At 40.4% G+C, this 21,444-nt stretch overlaps 1 protein-coding gene across 1 annotated transcript; it reads left to right on the top strand.

Moving 5' to 3' along the window:
* The first annotated feature begins 5,872 nt into the window (after nucleotides 1-5,872).
* Nucleotides 5,873-21,369, top strand: LOC131248297 (uncharacterized). The gene is made up of 5 exons (XM_058248526.1): nucleotides 5,873-6,054; nucleotides 6,166-6,261; nucleotides 13,367-13,470; nucleotides 18,841-18,977; nucleotides 21,020-21,369. The coding sequence occupies exons 1-5, from the start codon at nucleotides 5,995-5,997 to the stop codon at nucleotides 21,100-21,102; spliced, it is 480 nt and encodes a 159-aa protein (XP_058104509.1). The 5' UTR covers nucleotides 5,873-5,994; the 3' UTR covers nucleotides 21,103-21,369.
* The last annotated feature ends 75 nt before the right edge of the window (nucleotides 21,370-21,444 follow it).

Genomic DNA, 21,444 nt, shown 5'->3' with positions numbered 1-21,444 from the left:
GTAGATCACATTTAAAGATCTTTATAAACAAAAGCTACTCTGACTTTGATAGGCCCACCATGATATTAATTGAAGACCCACGATAGGCTTAGAAACAAATAAACAAACAAAATGATGACTTGTAATTCAGGTGGGCCACACTAAAGTAAATAATTGGGAGTGAGATGTTCACCTTTGATTAAACAATTTCTAACATATATTAAACAATTTATATATTAACATATCAGGTTAATCCCAAAACTATATTTTGACCATAGAGGATCAAATTGAATATTTTGACCTGGGCCCACATGGCCAATTTGAGACCGAGGGTAGGCTAGGAATTTTGATGGCTAGCTAGCTTGAAGCCATTAAGATCCATCTAGATCTTCAACTCCCATCACCTTTGATTGGGTTCATGTTAGTTGGCTACTTTGTAAGTGTCACATGGGACTTATTTACTACAGCCATGTGAAATCTCTCACCCCACCTGACAAATGATGTACACATTAGGTCTGTCAAGCTCACCCAAATGCTTACTTTTCTTCCGACAACATGTGATGACCCAAACCGCCCATTTAGAACAACTAAATAAAGTTGGTATATAAATAAAAATCTCATTAATTAGACATGTTCATACAATGTTTCTTAGGATCAGTGTTCCATAAATGCAATTTCTAACTCACCCTTGTAGGATGATCTTCAATCACTTACAAGCATTTCAAGCGCCTAATCTACTATTAGGAGTCATGGTTTGGTGATCCAAAATGTTAATATGGTGGGACTTACAATGGATGGTCCATGCACAAAAATTTCCAAGAGTGTTTGGTCATTTTCTTAGTTTAATGGCTCTTTTGTCAGCGTGGATTTGAAATCATGCAGAATAGGGGTGGATCTTATGGTTTGTGTCGAATCGAGCCCATTTGAAATCATGATCTTTTGAAAGATTTGGATCACAAATCCCTCCAATTCTTTGTTTCTAAATGACCAAAAAACAGTATATTTGTCGCCAAAAATACATTGGATTCCATGCTTCCAAATAAGCCTTAAGTAGTTCTTCATTGATGGTTGTGGACGGATATCATGATTTTTACATCCAGAAGATGTGCCTAGGCTGTTGGCAGTATACAATAAGATGATTCAGCCCAAAGGTTGTATAGCTTGTTTAATTGATTTTCACTTTGTACACTGCAGGTTTAGTAATCCAACTAATATAACTTGGTTGAAAAATCCTAGCTATAGAATATTTACATTTCATGTGTAAATGGAAACTGAACTTAGCAATTCACTATAATATCAAGAGAAAACACAAATATCAGGTTAATTTTAAACTATATTAACAATTTCTAACATATATTAGCAATAAAAAATTAAAAAAATCAACCCCACCCCTTACCGGGCGAGCAGAAGAGGGACGACCGGCAGCTGAGCCTGGCAGGGACGAGCTGCGGCACCGGACGAGTGGCAGGGCGGAGTTCCGTCACCGGACAGGGGCACCGGACAGGCCGTAGGGACGAGCGGCACCGCCGGATAGGGGATAGGGGCAAGTGAGAAAGAGAGAGAGAGAGAGAGGGAAGAAGAGGGACGGCCGGACGGGCGCTGGGGGAGAGAGAGAGAGAGAGAGAGAGAGAGAGAGAGAGTTTTTTTTTTTTCGAACGCTGGCTAGGAGGGAAGGGTTTGGGCACTGCTTGAAAAGGACGGGTGGGGCCGTGGGGGTAGGGTTTGGGCGTTGCTGGAAAATGACGGGTGGGTAGGGTTTTTTTTTCAGGCGGACTTATATACACAGGTATGAGTCGAGTATGAGTCGAGTACTTCTAGACTCGTACTCTACTCGTAATCTAAACGAGTCGTGGAAACCCGCTCGTACTCGGCTCTAACTCAGACGAGTCGAGTACGAGTCGAGTATTTCGAGTCGAGTCGAGCGAGTACTCGAGCCTTAGTCTGCTCGTGTATAGCTCTAGGCGTGACAATGTCCAATAAAGCCATGTCATTTTATTTATTTTTAAATGAAGATTGAATAAAGCCAAAGTTATATATGAATGTATTAATACAATTTGCTTTTGATTTTTTGACTGCACAAGCAGAGTCATCTATACGTTGGTATTATGGGCCCTACTATGAGTGGGTATATGCATGATATAAAGCTCTCTCAAGCAAGATTTTAATACTTAGTGACTGACCCGTTAGGTCTTGACTCACAGGCTCTTTTTAAATCATAAGAACTTTTTTGAATTCACGAGTAAATGAAAAAATATTCTAAGAAATTGGTTTATTAAATGATTCATTCTCATAAAAAACGAGTTTAATCTCTTTCAATAATTCTAAACAAACTCTATAAACATAATCAAAGAAATCTAATTAAGTTAGAAAATAAATTTAGAAGATCATGCAAATTTTCCGCGTTTATTGACCTATTGTCCACCGGTTTGGTGGACAGGTCAAAATAGTAAAAAAGTTTTTAGAGATTTAAACTAAAAATTCTATGATTTCCGACTTGTTAATCAAATTTATTGATATGTCAAATTGAATTTGGACCTGTCGACAAGATTTGTTAACCTGTCTAAACTGACAGAAATCAACCAACAAATGATCTAGAATTTCATATAAAATTTTGACCCATCAATCAAATTTGTCGACCAATTGAACTATGCTGAGTGTGGTCAATTCTTCTTAACTTCTTTTCTTTGGTCCATCTTATCCATGAACGAGCCTGTGAGCTATTTTACATTATGAACTCGAATCCCACTATAACAAATCCCTATTGAATCAGGAGATCTCCTTTACACCACCGCCTCTCCTTACCTATAAATGGGAGCCCCTTCTCTAGCTTTAAATTTTTTATTTGACCAAACCCAGATTCTTTACCTAACTTAGGCACGTGAGATTTCAAAAAATATTTTTACATTGAGAATTCAATCATCTCGGTGGGCCTCATGGAACTTGAACATTGAATGTATTGATCGTTCCCTATTCAATGATGCTTAATGGAAAAATCGACATTTTTCAAGGCAATTTTCCAGAATCTCCCCCATTAGATATTCTACCCTACGAATGAAATCTCTGATGCAATTAACGGCCCAGCTTATTAGAGTCTCCATAAGATGATCCAATCCATTAGATCTTCGTGGATATGGTCCATTCCTTCTGTCCCAAAAGATCGATTGGGTGGATCCCTAAACCAAGGTTACTCGCAGGCCAAAAACGTGAGTATAATGTGCATATCCTCAGGTCAACAACCTTATTACCCCCTTGCTTTGTACGGTGACAATCCTTGAATGGCAGCCTTCAAATCCACCTTCAACAATAGAAATAGAGTCCACGATATTCAAATGGGGGAGATTTTTTAGAGAGTGGTTCATCCACAGTGGGCCGGGCAGATTAATGATCTAGATCATTATAGGAATTATGGCTAATGTTTAGCAATCTGGACTACCAGAGATCCCTACATGGACCATTTCAATTTTTTAAGAGGAAGCAATGGGCCAGGACAGGCTCATGGCCTAAGCTAGCCTAGCTCAACATGGGGCTACCACAAAGGCTTGAACTCAAGCCCAGAAAAAAAGGCTGGTTGTGCTGGGGCCCTGGGCTTACTTGAAAATTAATAAGTTCATATTTCCCATCAGAATTTCTAATCTATCCATTGGTTGAGTAGGCTACACGTGTATAAAGAGATAGAGACTTTTAGGCCATGTTTGGATACACAGGCATAAGTTAGCTTTTTTCTTAACAACATCAAATCAGCCACTTGTGCTACAAAATTAATTTTATAAATTGTTGTTGAATATTTTAATATTATTTGAATCTTTAAGAGTACAAAAGATATTTTTTGTGATATGTATGTTAACTGAATGTCTAGAAGAAATAGAATTGAATAAGATAAGAGATTAGAGTTGAGATCGGGGCGATACGGGAGAAAGATTAGAATAGAATAATTAGATGATGTGAAGGGATAAGAAACTAGACAAAAATAAAAATAGCTGTTATTTATCTACTTTTCTTGGAATTGTATTGCATTCCATTATATGAGCATTTCAATAAAGTTTCAATTAAACAATAATAATTATAGAAGAGTAGCTGAAATTTTAAAATAAATAATTAAAAGCATAAAATTGAATTAAAAATGGTATTCTTAAATTCAATTGATAATTGAAGATTGAAATTTGAATGAGACCTCATCGTCTTGCTTTTGCTAAAAACCATTTGTCCCTACCGAGAGAGAGAGAGAGAGAGAGAGAGAGAGAGAGAGAGAGAGAGAGAGGGCTCTTTTTTCATAATGCATATGGTGAGTCCTGAGAAACATTAACTTCAATAATGTCCTCATCGTCGGGCCATCTCGATGTGTGTTGTAAATCCACGTTACCCATCCCTTCTATGAATTCATTTTTGGACGTACCAAAAAATAAAACAAATCTAAATATCATGTAGTCCACACCACAGGAAATAATGGTGATTGAACACCCACCAATTATAATTTCCTAGGGCCATCATCTAAAACTTCCTAGGATCCACCATGATGTTTATTTGCCATCCAACTGGCAAAATGAACTTGGATGAAGGGAATAGAAAAATAATAGCTTAAACCTTCTTAACGGTAAGCATTCAATCACTATTGTTTTTTACGGTGTGGTACTCTCAAGAACATAATCATCTTTATTTTTTCTTAAAATGAGATGGCAAGGCAAATGGACAGTGTAGATATATGCTCAGCCCAGCGAGCCCAACTTAGCTTTGGACTAGGCTGGACCTATTAGCTTGTATAGGCAGGGTTTGGGCTTAAAACCATAAGGCTTAGGCTCAAGTCATCTTAGGGCCCGTTTGGCCAATCGGATTGGAAGTTAAATCCCGGGATTGACCGGGCGTGCCAAACAGAGTCGGTGATCTGATCCCTATCCCATGGATCTTAAGACAATACTCTGACAACACCATCATTACCTTTAGGGCGCGTTTGACCGGGCGCTGGATATAGGATAAAGACGTTTTACGAGGGTTATACTGTTTATATCCCATTCCCTTTTCTGTTTGGGATGGCGGGATAAAAACCATTCCACCGCACCCTCGTAAACAGCGCCTAGATTCCACCAATCCCAAGACATAGGTTTTCACCGCTATGTAGGGCCCACCAAGATATCAATGAGATATCTACTCCCTCCATCATTTTCACCTGCCTACATTCAGTCATGAAGTTGTTTTGAGGCAGCTATGAAGCTGTGAGTGAGACACACCATGAGAAGCAATGGAGATGCAAACCCATCCATTTGTGACCATCTAAACACCCTATCCAAACACCCTGCTGGATATCTCATGGGCTATCCCAAACCTATGAGATCAACAGACAAACACTGACATGACCATCATTACCTTAAAAACCATTCCATCCCACCTAATCTCATGGGATCGGCCCGGCCAAACACATCCTTAAGTCCCATCCAATCCACCCTAAATCGGTTCAAATTTGCGTGGGACGTGTTTGGTTCGAGGGATTGGAAGGGATGGGAAGGTTTAATCCGGGGATTGGCCGGGCGTGCCAAACAGACTGGATATAGCAATCCGGGAATAGAGCAATCCCATGGATCTCAAGACAATCCACTGACAATACCATCATTGCCTAGAAATCCATGCCATCCACCCTAGTGCCATTCAATCCCTTCCCATCCACCCGGCCAAAAGGGCCCTTAGCGCTAGACAGCCTGACCTTGGTTCCACATGTACGTCTCATATTCCGCAATTGTACAACTCACTCATCGTGAATGCAGATGGACGGCGTGGATACAACATCACCGTCCGTCTCTAGCGAGATCCTGGTGGGGTAGTACCCAATCCGCGCCCTTCCCCCGACTCAGCCGAACAGAAAATGAGTAAAAGCCCGGGTCGAGTACATGTAATTACGAACCCGAGTATATTAGATCTCAAGGATCCCAAAACCTCTTTCCTCTTCTTCCCTCAAACACCCTCCTAAAACCCTCGCAAGGGAGAAGCTAGCTGCAGCAGAGCCCAAGAGAGAAAGACAGAGAGAGAATGGGATGGAAAGCAGCGCAGAAGCTGATTCAGAACTGGAGGATCCTCAGAGGAGATAACGTATTCGAAGACTCTCTCTCTCTCCACCTCTGTTTTCATTTTCTCTCTTTGTAATTACATTCATTGATTTTTCCCCCACTTTTTTTATTTTTTATTTTTCCTTAAAAAAAGGTGATGATAATAAGGGGCAAAGACAAAGGAGAGACGGGTGTCATCAAGCGCGTCATTCGCACTCAGAATCGTGTCATCGTTGAAGGCAAAAATCTGGTATCTCCCCACCTTTTTCTTCCCTTTCCCATTTTCCATTTCTCATCTCTTCTCCCCATTTTCTTTGATTTTATTACAAGTAACTTCCATTTCTCAATTACCAAAATAACGCATTTCTTTTTTCCTGTTCTCCTTTTCGTTTGCATCGTGAAAACAAACGGGAGGTAAACGAGTTGGGTCCCAATGGGTCCGGCACCATGTTTGCGATCTTAAGCCTGGAACCAGCCAGGTACCCATCTGGTCGTTGGATCTTTGGCCATAGCAACAAATCTCCTTCTCGGGATATTAGTAGGAAAATCTTGCCGAAAATGAAGATATTTATTGTGAATTAATAAATAATTAAACATATGTGGTTATATAACAAATTCCTTAATGTTTTACCATTTTTCAAGTTAATATCATGGTGAAAGCACTATATTTTAAAATGTATTGATAGTTTGGAAATACATTAATGAAACTAGACCAAGGAAGACACTAATTGCAATAAAATTCAACGTACCATATTGAAGTTTGAATCACAAAGAGAAAAGAATGCAATGACCATGAGCAAGCTCAACAACCCTCTAGTCTTATACTAGATATCACTTCCCCCCTTTTAACAACTATTGTAGAGAAACAAGAGAATTTGCTCAAGAAAATATCATTCAACTGTACCTTATTCCATTGGCCTAAGCCTTATTTATAATGAGGGCTTACGATCTTCAATAAGATCTATGGAATCTAAAAATAGGATTCCTGGCTAGCCAAGATCTGTAAAATAAGAAAAGCTATTAAATAAGCAGGCATTCAAATAAGAAAGTACTTAAATAAGAAAAATACAAGATTACTTATTTTCTAAGAGAAAGATATGAAAGAAAAGGAAATTAGAGATACACTAAAAAGGGAAAGTGGGTATTTTTCTTTTCCACATGTGTGAGCATTCGCGTGTGGGATGTGGGGCGATTGCATTAATTCCCCCTGGCTTGGAAAAACTCGACTTCGTCAAGTTAATGGTAATGTACTCCTCATATAGCTCTGGGTTCATATGCTAGAAATCATTTGTTGAGATGCATGTGTTGTCGGATCTCGGTCGACCCTTCCATTTGATAAGAAACTTTTGATATCCTCCTTGGCTTGTGGAAATTATTTGATCATCCAACACATCTTCAATGATTCCTTTGAGCTGGCGTAGCACTTCAGTTGTTTGGATAGATTGTTCTTCCGTGCTCTCATCTTCATGATGTCCTAGATAAATTGTGAGATCTACGACATTAAAAATAAGATGATCTTCATTTTGGGTGGAAGATTGATTAGTTATGCATTATCTTCTAGCTTCTTCAAAATAAGATAAGGACCTGCCTTTTTGGACTGGAGCTTTATATATTTGCCTTCTAGAAACATCTCAGGCTTGAGCTGCACCATAATTCTATCTTCTTCTTGAAATTGTGCAAAACGTCGTTGAACATTTGCATCCCCCTTGTAATTTTCATTACTAAGCGTGATCTTGCACATGACTCCTTCATGTATCTCCTTAATATATTTTGTAAAAGCTTCGATGTCCTGGCTTGATTGAGTCACAATAGGAAGTGAGACTAAATTAATATGTTGTCGAGGTCGCATGCCTATTGCAATTTCGAAATGAGAGTCCCATAGAGCGGTTCACAGAACTGTTATAAGCAAACTCAACTTATGGTAACACGATGTCCCATGAGTTAATATGATTACCATCCAAACATTAAAGTAGATTCCCAAGATTGTAGTTGATGGCTTCAGTTTGCCTATTTGTTTACAAATTATAAGCACTTGAGAACTTTAATTAGTTCCCATCTTAAACTACAAGATGTGCTAAAAGTAACTTATAAACTTAACATCACGATTAGATACAGTTGTTTTGGGTACATCATGTAAACGAACCACCTCTTTGAAGAAACATTGGTAATTTGTAGAGCATTTGACATTTTCTTACAATGAATGAAATGGGCCATCTTCGAGAACCTTTGCTTAGTTGGCACACTCGACATTGACAAACAATGATTCCGACATCTTTCTTTAAACCTGGCCAATAGAAACAGTCCTCAATTAGAATTGTTGTTTTATCACCACTAAAGTGACCACTTAGGCCGCTTGACCGAAGTTCCCATACAACAAGCTCTCGCAAGGAATCTTTAGGAAGACAACCTCATATCACAGAGTATGTACCCATCGTGCAAGTAGAATCATGGGTATTTGGTGCTTGAGCTAGCGGTGAGTATTACCATCCCAAAATCATAATCTACTACATAGCCTCTTTTAAACTTCTCAAACCAAACAATGGAGACCGATAAGGTATATAATGAATGTGATTTTCGGTTGAGGGTGTCCACTACCTCATTTTCAATACATGTCCGACATTTTAAGTTGAATGTGAACTCCTGGATACAAGCACTCCACTTAGTGTGCTTTGCGCTCAACTTCTTCTAAGAACTCAAATAATGTAACACCTTGTAATTAGAATAGAGCACAAACTCCTGACGAATGAGGTAATGACGGCAATGTTCCAAAGCTTGCACAATAGCACAAAACTCCATCTCTTATGTAGAATACTTCTTTTGTGCCTCATCGACTTCTTCTTCTTCTTCTTCTTTTTTTTTTTTTTTTTTTTTTTTCTGCTGAAGAAGGCCATTGGATGTCCTTCTTTGCTAAGGGCACCTCCTGTGCCTATGCAAGATGCATCACAAGTCACTGCAAACACCTTTCCAAAATTAAGAAGCCTAAGAACTAGAGCTTCCATCATTTTTCTATTGACTTATTGAAATGCATTTGTTGCTACTTTGGTCCACTCAAATGAACCAACCTTCATACAATTTGTAATGGGCGCCATGATGGAACTACAGTTTTGAACAAACCTTCGATAAAATGCCACTAGCCCATGAAGACCGTAAACCTCATGAATGTTTGTGGCACTAGGCAATCGATAATGGCCCTTATATTTTCAGAATCAGTCTTCACACCTATTGAAATGATGAAACCTAGAAAGACCACACTGGAGCTCATAAAGGTACATTTCTTCAAATTGATGTAGACTTCCTTGTGGCGTAATACTTTCATTACTTGGCAAAGATGACAAATGATCTTCACGTCGAGCGGCTATAGACGAGGATGCCATTGAAGTACACGACATCAAACTTGCTTATGAATGGCCATAGAGCTTGTAGCATCACCCGCGTGAATGTACTATGTGCATTTTTCAAGCTAAAAAGCATGACTAGCCACTCACATCATTTATCTTAAAAGCAATTTTTCCATTCATCTCCAGGATGAATCCTTATATGGTGATATCCGCTTCCTAAATCGATCTTCAAAAAGATTGTAGCATTCGCCATCATGTCTGGCATGTCATCTAGGCATGGAATGAAAAAAGGTACTTTACCATTGTTTTGTTGATGGCGCAATTGTCAACACACATCTGCCAACTGCCCTTTTTTTTTTGTCAACAATGTTGGCACAACACATCGGCTGAGGCTAGCACGAATGAAACCCTTAGTTAGCAATTCTTCCACTTGTTGATAAAGTTATGCATACTCTATCAAGTTCATTTAATATGCCGAAAGATTTGGTAATGGCACCTTAGGTATCAAATCAATCGCGTGCTGAATGTCATGCATGGGTGGAAGCTCATTTAGTAGCTCATTAGGGACCAAACTCTAAAATTGGGACAAAATATCCTAAATCTCAGGTGGTTAAACAACAACATCATCAGCTGGATCGGTCTTATATTCTACCAAAGCATACATGATTCCCCACTCACTACTTTCCTTCATGAATCTGGCCATACTCAACGCTGTTGAAGTCGGCTTTGCCTCTTCGAGTTTGTCATCCTTTATAGGGTTAAGGGTAATGGGCTTCCCTTTGTACATAAAGTTGTATGTGTTCTTGTAGCCTTTATGAGCTATATCTCTGTCGTTTATCCATGGCTGCCCCAATAATATATGTATAACTTTCATTATAATGATTTCACTCCAAAGTGATTCTTCGTAACGACCTAGGGAGAAGTTTACTAAGCACCTCTTTTTCACCAGGATGAACATGTCATTCACCCACACAATCTTGTATGGCTTAGGCTTCTTGTGAGGTTCTAGCTTTAACTTGTTCACCATGCTTTGTGAGGCCACATTTATACTACTGCTTCTGTCAATAATGACCTTGACAACCTCTCCACCACATAATACTTGTGTATGGAAGATATTGGTTCTTAACTAGTTTTCTTGGCCGTCCTCTTTTAGGGTCATTGGAATCCTTCTGACTAATCAACGATAACTTATTTTCATTAAGGCCATCTAGGACTTCCTCAAGTTTTTGCACATCATCTTTTGGGTTGCTTTCATGTTTGCCTTCCACTTGATCTGAATAAAGTTTTCTTTGCACCATTCACTATCTTGCCCCTTGCAAAACTGGAGATTGTGAGTGGAACGTTCAGTCCTGTAGTGTTCATGACCACCACACTTGAAGCAAGTGTTGATCGACCTTCCCTAAGTTGCTGCAAAAGACTTTCCCTCTGACCAGTTTTGTGATCCCAAGGAAAGTTCCTGCGGGATGCGACTGGTTACAGATGCGCTGTGGTGCTACCAGTAGTGGGATGGGTGGATGCATGGCCCCCGGCTTGAGGATTACCTTGTCTTATCACTAACTCCCGCTTTTGCACTTTTCGGGCCGTTTGATACGCTTCGTCTGCACTTGTGGGAGTTTTCTGCTCTCATTACTAGTCCCAAGCCTGGATAAAGGAGGGTTGTGTCAGGTTGGTAGCTGGTGTCAACCTAATGCCATTACTCCCATCATGCATCGAAGAATATAATTGAATAGGCTACAACATCCCCCCCTTTTCTTCTTCCCGTATGTTTACTCTTGATTCCCAGCTCTCAGTTTTTTGTTGGGTTTACCCTACATTGCTGATCTCTCCACTCACAGCCATCTTTTCTCTCAGTTAGCTGTCACTCGCCTAGAGGTGATCTACTATCCCCTTTGAGATGCAATCATGTGGGTTGCAGGATGACTCTCTTCCGGTAAATTAATCTCAGATCCTAGCACCTGGAGTTGATTTTCACATGAATGCACTTGGGATGGACAGTCCTCTAAAGGATAGTTGTGTCCAGAGATACTATTTTCCAATCACTCAGGTCATGGAGATGTTGGTGATGCTTCTAGTTTTAATGCATGTCAAAGTTGTGCCGCAGATATCTTCCAGCAATTCGTGGAAAGGCCAGCTGGTGGAGCTTGGAGCCTACCACAGTAATTTTGGAGCAGATAAGTGGATCATGTTCAATCTCGGAGCATGAATGTTCAGCTTGCTGCTGCTTATGCTAATCATCATAGGCCAAATGATGGGGCTTCGGCTGCAGATAAGCGGGATAAGAGAGAGTTTGTTCGCTTTTGTTTGTCTTTGCAATTGAATGGGCTGCAGTAGGATGCATCTTTACTTTTGTACAGCTGGACCTGTGCTACTCCTCCCTTGTTCTCTGTCTCGTCAGGCTGTCATCGGCAAACAATTAAGAGGGAGTGTTGTAGATGTCTTCAGTGCAGGAAATCCAATAGCAACAGAGAGGGTCCCTGCTAGTGCTGTTGCTGCAGATGCTATGAAAGGAGGGCAGGCTGGTTAATTTTAGATCCATGATGGTACTACTCAATCTGCCTCTGGCCTCTGATATTCAAAGTCACTGGTATTAGTGTTGAATTGGCTGTCAGGCAGCTTTGGCTATGTAGTCAAGTGGGCTATTTGAGATTATCATCTAATGCTCAAGGGCAGCCGTTTATCGACCATTGCTGCATTTTTAGGAAGACTATTGATGAGCAGGGCTTTTGGTTTCCATATATGGTATTACAACATTAGATGAAAAAAGAAAATTTCTAGAAGGTTGAATGCCTAAGAAGAGAAAAGAATATTCATGTGGAATGATGGGCTGACATCGTAGGTGGCTTTGGGAGAATACTTGATGCCCTAGCAAAGGGGGAGGAATGGATAGTTGCCACTATTGGATGGTAAAGAGATGTGTGCACCAACTCCTGGTGCTTAATGTGTTGGCAAAGTCTTCTTCCTATATCTTTTATAGTCCACTCTCGTAAATTGGGTAATGTTGCCGATTATGTTCCATGAAAAGTTAATATTCTTATTTTGGCCAGCTCTTGCTTATTCTCTTTCTAGCAAAAGGGCCTGTTTGGATGTCACTCATTCCACATATTGAACTGGTGGCATATCCAATAGTACCTGAAGCATGAAACCCCCCATGTTCTCCATGCCAGATCAAGCGATCCAGATTATGGGTCATAAGCGATCCACATCACTATTTTTAGTGACCCGAATTATGGCTCTATATTCTTACTATTAGTTAAGTCAACGTGCATTTATATTTACAATGTGGAGATTTATTTAGTTAGTTATAATATAACACTAGTTGGGATAATGGGATAAGGCTAACCCTTCAAAATAATAATAATGGGATAAGGCTTAGGTGATGATAATGCGTTATAATATCACACTAAGCAGCTGGGTGTGTAATAATAACATTCATCATTCACAGATAAATTGCAAATATGTAAAGCTATATTACATACACAATGAATGTATTGGAGTGGCGGACCAGATCCTACCCCTAATGTACCAGGTATTGGAGGAAGTAGCATACCGCATACCTGTTCCGTACAACATACCAAAGTGACCTGGGATCCAGGTAACCATGGGCATATAATCTTGTCCATGGATTGTGAGAGGAGAATGTTTGAGTGGACAGGAAAACATTAGCAGAAAGATCTGCCATCTTGTTCTGCGTGCATTTTCTGCCTCACCTCATAGATGGGACAAAGTTAATGCAATCTAGCCTAAGAATCAGGTAGTTGCTGATGGTTCAATCCAAATAAGTCCTAAAGATTTCATGGTGTTTGCATCTCATGACATACATACTTTGTGGAATTTTTAGTATTTGTTTTCATCCAACTATTGAACTAAATGACTTCCAGATATCTTTGTTGGATTTTACTCATGATGGAAGCATTCATTTTAGCAAAAGAATCTCTCATTTTGTTTGCCTCTGATTGTACTCTTGAGATGGAAGATCGAAGATGTAGCGGAAATGAAATGTAAGTTATTTCTGTACAGGTGAAGAAACACATCAAGCAAGGACAGGGTCACGAAGGTGGAATTTTTTCCGTGGAAGCCCCTCTTCATGTTTCGAACGTTCAAGTGCTTGACCCAGTCACGGGGTATGCATATTTCTTTTTGTGTCTCTGTGCGCATGCGCGTGTGCATGCATCTGTGTGTGTGTGTGTGTGTGTGTGTGTGTGGGCGCGCCCATGCATGTGTGTGTATGATGGGAGCTACCCATAAAGCCAAGCTCTGTGGACCCCATCACGACTGTGCATATGTTCAGCCCCCTCTAGGTTATGAGATGTCTTAAAAAACAGCTGTAGCTGGAACTCAGGAGGGCCACACCTTTAGGAACTATGTGAAATTATACCCAAAACATCTAAAATCACTTGGTGAGGCCCACCTGAGTTTTGGAATGGCTTGAAATTTCGTGTGCATCCCACATCCAAGTGGGATGCACACTATGGAGAGGATCGGGTCAGCCACCCTAGGTTATGGGATGTCCCAAAAATCACCCGTATCTAGAACTCAGGAGGGTCCAAGGTGTTCTGTAACGGTAACGGTGGCCGTAATGGCCACCACTGTTACCTTTACGATATGGGGCATAACGGTTGTTACGACCCAAAAACGGCTATTACAGTCTCTCTCTCTCTCTCTCTCTCTCTCTCTCTCTCTCTCTCTCTCTCTCTCTCTCTCTCTTTTTAATTTATTGAAAAAACCCCCGAAAAAATTATATCTGCCCCGTAATGTTGATTAAAAAGTATGAAAAACTTGTATATGCCTTGTAATAGACCATTACGGGGCTATTATGGCCTTTCTAGGGGACGTAACGTGCTGTTAACGGCAATTACAGGTCATTTTTTTTCCATAACGGCTGTTACGGCCGTTACAACCTCGTAATGTGTAATGGTTGCCACCGTTACCTTTACGTAATGGCCTTTATGGCCCCGTAACGGCCTTTACGGCACACCATGGGAGGGTCACACCATCTGGAATTGTGTGAAATCTTGCCTAAAACATCTAAAATCACTTGGTGGGCCCAGTTTTGGAATGGCTTGAATTTTGTGACCCCTCATTCTGGTGGGATACATGCAATGGATGGAATAGATGTCTAAACCATCTCACAGTGGGCTCCACGAACAATTAAGTTTTAATTGGTGTGCATCTACTCTTAACTATCCCATACGGTGTGTGTGGCCACCTAAGTTATGGATTGGCCCGATTTTTTAGCTGCATTTGATGTGTGGGGTGGATGAGACGCATCACAGTGAGGCCCACAGCCACAAAGCTCGACCTTATAGGAAACTCCCATGAGGTCCACCTCATAGTGCATGTTCCCAGGTGTGTATCTGTGTGTTTTGCTGACACCCCCACCTTCATCGTAACATCAGCAGCATCCTCTATGCTTTTAAGTGACACTTGAAGTGTCCAATCATTGATTCGGGCTGTGTCATTGATGCAATTGGGGGCAACCCATGGTGAAAGAATCACGCTGATCAGATGATTATAAGACCCACACCCAAGTTCCATAGCTTTGCATCTGCTATCCCAATCACGATTTTCCTAACCCCAGAGGTAAAGGAAAGGTCCTTCCCTTTCTGAACTGGTTGTCGTCAAGGAGGGATTGAAACCCCCGACACCCATGGTTCGTGGCCATGTACTCTAATCCTCTTATCTATGGGCCTCACCTTGTCTCCACTAGATATGTTCCCAAGAGAACCCTAAAGGAGGAACTTCTCCTCTCCTCAGCCATTTTGGGTTAAGAAAATATTAAAGCACGTTTCTCTCTATAAGATTGGTGCGTTCCGAGGACTGAAGTGCGAGAGAAGGGATGCCATAATTGAGTTTGTGAATGAGATGACCTTTTCATTTTTTCTTTCATTAGTAATAAGAATAAGAGGTGTTAAACTGTTTATCACCCTTTGAATGTGGCCAATTTGTTACAATTGTCAATCTTTTATGAGCTATAGATCCCACAGTTAGAATCATCAAACCAAAGTGCCACTTTGGAATCATAAGCAATACAATGTTGGATCTATCAAATAGATGTTCCAAGATGATGTTTGGACCTATGTTGTTTCTCTACTCTATCTTGAGTCCTTGACCATCCATTTTCCATGCTATGGTCGTGTGTTTAGGATCATCTGATCCGTGTGATTTTTTCACCATGGTTTGCTTGCAATTGTATGAATGACTGAATGGCCCAAATCAATGAGTAGACACTTTGCATGTCACTTAAAAGCATTGGGGACATTGCTAACCCTACGAACTGGTTCTCATGAGAATCCTTTGTGAAGTCCTCCCACATGATGTGTATATACAATCCAGGTCATATAGGACCTTCAAAAGGATCGGACAAAAAATCAGGCTATTTTGCAACTCAGGTGGGTCCTAGTGAAATCAAGGGTGGGTGTCCCTTCCCACTTTGTTTCCCTCTCTATGGACCACCTGCATTTTGGATCGGGCTGATTTCTGGGCCCAGAGGATGCATCTGATGGACAGATTGGATGTCATTAACACATCACGTAGGGTGAGCTCTCGAATGGCTCTCATGAGAACTGGTTCGTAGGAGTCTATGCATGTGTATGTGTGTGTACACACATTTCAATGTAATTCCTTATTCTTCTTTTTTTCCTTATATTAGCCTATCTATCATGAAAGGTAAAAAAGGGTACAATAAACCGGTTTTGATTGTCCTCTCAATTGAAGTCCTGTTCCTCCCCATGTAGAAAAGGAATAATAAATAAATCAAATTATGGGAAGCTTTGTGAAGTGCTTCATTAGAAGATTATATATATATATGGGAAATGGTACTATGAGGTTGACCTCATGGGAACTTCCCATGAGGTTGAGCTGTGTGGGTGTGTGTATATATATGTGTGTGTGTGTGTGTGTGTGTGTGTGTGTAGAGTGGTGGTCTCCTGCGCACCGTACCGTAGATGCCTTTGTGCGCACCTAGGCTGACTCACTTAGATGGGTAGGGCTGGGTAGGATGAGGTGTGCCTCACCATGATAAGTTCATGAAATATATTCCAATCATTTGGTTTGTAATATAAATTTAGCAGTAAGGGTAATAAAACAGGAATATTTGTGATTCAGGTGAGCCACACTTTGAGAAACAGTGGGAGAGTGAATGCCTATTGTCGAATCTTTATAGGGCATACCATGATATGTACATGAAATCCACTCCAACCATTAGCTGATTCGTGAAAATGCATGTAGAGGGGGAAAAAAATTTAGGCCCATGGGTGATTTATGTGGGCCACACCAAGTGAAAACGTTTGGATGGTGGGTGCCCCTGTGCACTGTTCTACTCATAGTACCCGCCTGGATTAGGGATTTGGGTGACTTCACATACTCATCACGACACCCCCCTCGATGTGGATTGCCTGCTAATGGACATGGATTGCTAGTTGGTGGTCATGGCCCCAAAATAACGTATTTATTTTATCCAAGCTGTCCATCTATTCTATCGTCTCATTTTACAACATTAGCTAAAAACTGAGCCAGATCCAAATGTTTGCTGGACTGCACCACATGAAAACAACGGTGATTGAACGCCCAACATTAAAAACTTCTTAGGTCGACTGTATTGATTAAGTTATACAAACCTGGATGAAGAGAAAACACAAATATCAGCTTTAGAAACTTGTAAGGCCTCCAGGAAAATTTTTAATGGGGGTCATTTAATCACCACCTTTTCCAGTGGTGTGGTCCACTTGAGAATTGGATCTTTCTCATGTTTGGGGTCATGCCCTAAAATGATATGAAAAAAGGGATGAACGGTGGGTAAAGTATACATATATTATAGTGGGGCCCACATTATGCTTCTAGCACCTACCGGCAGAAGTTTATGCTGGCAGGCCGTTTGGTCAACATGCAGAGATGAGTGGGAAAACTTAGGGAGGGGTGGGGGTGGCCTAATGTGATGTGTAAGTGAAATCCACTCCAAACATATGGCGTGTGATGACAATTTGGTAATAGGGCTCAAACATCATCCACATTTATAGCGGAAACAGTGAAGGGGATGCCTGCCATCTAAACTGTTTCACTCAGTGTGGTCCACATAAATCACTTATGGGCATAAAATTTGGTTCACATGTATGGATCTTCACTGGGTGGATACTGGTTGGAGTAGATTTCACATAAACATCATGGTAGGCCCAGTACAAATTCAATGGTAGTTATTCCCTTCTCCATTGTTTCCTTTGTTTGGCACACCTAAATCATGAATCTAACTGATTGATGAGCCTCATGGCTAATTTTAGCCTGTCCGACAATAATGGGCGGAGTGGATTCCATGAATACAATATGATGGAGCACACCCCGGCTCTACCCTCTAAGCAAGTCTGCCTTGGTGCGCATGGAAGTCTCTTGCCCTTTTTTTAAATTTTTCTTTTTTTATATGTGTATATATAAATATATATATATATATATATATATATATATATATATATATATATATATATATATATATGGGAAATGGTACTATGAGGTTGACCTCATGGGAACTTCCCAAGAGATCGAGCTATGTGGGCCCCACCGTGATAGGTGTCAAACATCTACCCCATTAGTCAGATGCACCACTCCTTGATGGGCCACGGACTTAAAAATCAAGTCAGTCCATGACTTGGGTGGGCCACACCACATACAACAGTTGAGAGGGGTTACCCTCCCATTAAAGCATTCATAATAATTTATTGGGCCCACTGAGATGTGGTTCACAAATCCAGGCCATCCATTGTGCGTGTCCCACTTGGATGAGGGGTCAGACCAAGTTTCAGCCACACCCAAAACTCAGGTGGGCCCACCAAGTGTTTTTATATGTTTTAGGCATGTCTTCACATGGTTTTAAATGGCATGGCTCACTTGAGTTCCGTATACGGCTGATTTTGGGGATATCCCATAACCTAAAGGGGACCCATCAAATGCACAGTGTTGATATTCGACACACATCACGGTGGGGCCCACACAGCTCGACCTTATAGAACCATTTCCCTATATATATATATATATATATATATATATATATATATATATAAGGTCTCAATTCCAACCGGTTGGACCACAAGTGACAATCCACCCATTGGATAACATCCAACTTTTCACATGCGTGCAACATCCAATCTGTTCAATAGTTTCTGCATCATGAGAATCACCTCTTGTAAAAATCAGTCACATCCAGTCCTCAAGTGGACCACATTTGTATTTTCTTATTTATCAATGGGTATAAATTGTTTTCCATGATATAGTCCACCTGATGAGTGGATGGGACTGAATTTTGCACAAGATGATCCCCATGGTTGGTTCAACCCATTGGAAGGGCTGATATCACATGCACAGACTGGAAGTGATTTGTTGGGTGGACTGTAAATTGTGGTCCAACTGGTTGACACACACACACACAAGACTGTTAATGGAGCTTTTCTCCTCTTGTATGCATTGTTTGTCTGAAAAGAACTGTAGCTGATTTTTCTCTCATGCAGGAAGCCTTGCAAAGTTGGAATCAGATACTTGGAAGATGGAACTAAAGTAAGAATTTCTAGAGGGATAGGAACATCGGGATCCATAATTCCTCGTCCTGAGATCTTAAAAATAAGGAAAGCCCCAAGGCCTACTATAGGTATTTAGTTAACTGTCTAAAGGCTTTCAGTACACATGACTTATGATATAATGCTATTTCTTCTTTCTACAGTAGTTGTCTTTGATATGTTTATATAATTTATCAGTTTACTTATGTGGTGTATAATCAGTCTTAATGGGATAATAGTAAACGTATGGAGGATTGCAGCTGATGCTGATTAACATTAACATGTGAAAGTAGATATGGTTTTAGTTTGTTTGTTAGCTATTCTTTCACTATTTGATTGTATGTATAACTTGATTGTTGTCTCATAATGCACAATTTTCGATGCTGTCTACTGAGTATTAACCCTTATCTGGGAGGCTTTTTTTTTTTTAAAAATGTTGAAAAGTGATATTTATTGAAAAGATTAAACATGCAAGGCAGGTCTACCAAACTAAGCAAGCTATAACATGTACGAAATTTTGGGTATAAAATGCCATATTTTCTGACTATTGAACCGAGCACTGAAATTTTCTAATTTATCTACCAGTGTTTGCTTCCAGTGACTGTTTGTGATCAGACTGACCATGAGAAGAGAAAGGATGTACTCCATGTCTTGACATTTGGAAAACTGCCACCAAAGGAGGGAACTCGCTAGCATAATGATAGCATTTGTAGCATCAAGTCAGTATCATTGCATAGCATTGCATATGTCACTTCCTACGGAACCTTTATTTTGTTCCACAAAACAAAAAATCTTTACCTTGATCTCATTTATGTTCCTAAAATTCCCCATAAGTGGATCACGTTGGTTGCTGAGGCGGAAAAGGTAACGAAAAAGCTGTGGGAAATGGAAGTCCTCAACGATTCTCTCAAACTCAACATTGATGGGAGTTTGAGTGAAGCCCATGGCCGTTGCACAGGTTGTTTCGGAAGGGTTAAAATTTTTTGAGTAAAAACATCTCATGGTCTATTTATTGAAGACAGCTCTCTACAAGTCGTCAAAGAAGAGTCTCGAGTCCATGGCATTTCTTGAGTATTGTCAATGAGACTTCAACCTTGTCTGGTAATCTTAGAGGGTTTGTGCAGTCATATCTTGATTTGAATATCTCTGCAAAAGGAGCTGTAAGACCCAACCTTGTATTGGGCGACCTCTGCTCCTATTGTAGAATGTGTCTTTCTCACAATGCAATCGTTGAATCACCACAAATCTACTCCCAACATGGGTGCACAGTCATCCCGTCAATAGGTTGTTCATCTTCTGTTATTGTTGTTTTTGTTAATGTTAGGCATTGAAGTTTCCATATACTAAATCGTATGGTACTGATAAGCTGGCTATGTAAATTATACACTATTTAATCGCTAATTGAAGTTTTAATTCACTTACCAAGGGTAGGGCCTTAGGAACGATTGTTTTTCTTATTATTATTTTGGAAAGATGAAATTTTATTAGGCAGAGCCAAAAAATAATAATAATAATAATACAGCACCCAACCCCCAAAGGAGGGAAACCCAGACTAGGACAAAGGGGTGCTAGGAATGATTGTTGAGACAAGGTTTCTCAAGCTGACCCCGAACAGTTGAGATAAGGCTATCAAGTTGGCAGTGGTGGCCACCACAAATCAATCTTGTAGCACCATATGATTCTGATCAAGTTAGGCTGAATAAAGGGTAGGATGAGTCTCGTCTTCAATTTGACCAACGTCACGACTACCGACCTTGTCTCCATGACTCAATTTTAATTTGGCCCTGCTTTAGCAAGCCGGGCTCAACTTGTGAATGATTCGGTGCTAAAATGGGGCTTATCATCTTCAATTTGTCTGGAAGACCGTTATGTGAATTGGTGATATGTATGATATAAACATCATTTATGCTAGTATGTGTTTTCTTCTTGAAGCATGCTCCTGTACTGTTCCACAAGCCTTATTCAAATTCATTTCATGCAGAAGCAGCTCCTCTTTAGTGAGGGAAGACAATGGATAAGAATGTTTTATGGAACACATACATATACTGCTTTTCTGTTCATAATTATGTGGTTCAGTAAATAATCTTGTAAATGGGCACACGAGAAATGAGTATGCGTGCTTTGCTTTGTGCAGTTGGCCCAAAAGACACACCAATGGAAGTCGTATTGGAAAGGACGTATGACGCAAAAGCTGGAAAGGGCATGCCGGAACTTTAGATGTGCTCTGCGGGAACTTCAAGATCTGTGGTGTGCTGGACTGATTTCACGGGAATGGCAGTAGCAGTTCGTCCATCCATGGAAGGACTATGGGATTTTGATTTCCCTTTTTGCCAAATGGTAATTGTGTTATTAGAACTATGGCATCAGCAGGCATAATTCCTACTGTCTGGTAGTTGTGCTGTTTCATTCCATCACTTCTTTGATACAATGGATGGTTCACACACATCATCATTTTCGAAATGTTGGAGACTTGTCCACCGTGTAGATGGGCATGAATCCTGACCAAGGTGTTCCGTGTCTGTTACAATACATCCGTAGATGCCAATACGTATAGGTAAC

The sequence above is a fragment of the Magnolia sinica genome, chromosome 6 (assembly GCF_029962835.1).
Source record: "Magnolia sinica isolate HGM2019 chromosome 6, MsV1, whole genome shotgun sequence".
Classification (NCBI taxonomy): domain Eukaryota; kingdom Viridiplantae; phylum Streptophyta; class Magnoliopsida; order Magnoliales; family Magnoliaceae; genus Magnolia; species Magnolia sinica.
This window is presented reverse-complemented; position numbering and strand designations above follow the sequence as displayed.

Excerpts from the sequence above, each read along its gene's own strand:
- LOC131248297 (XM_058248526.1), top strand. The coding sequence starts at position 5,995 with ATGGGATGGAAAGCAGCGCAGAAGCTGATTCAGAACTGGAGGATCCTC. Across the intron at positions 6,262-13,366 it reads TCGTTGAAGGCAAAAATCTG|GTGAAGAAACACATCAAGCA; the intron begins GTATCTCCCCAC and ends ATTTCTGTACAG. Across the intron at positions 13,471-18,840 it reads GTGCTTGACCCAGTCACGGG|GAAGCCTTGCAAAGTTGGAA; the intron begins GTATGCATATTT and ends TCTCTCATGCAG.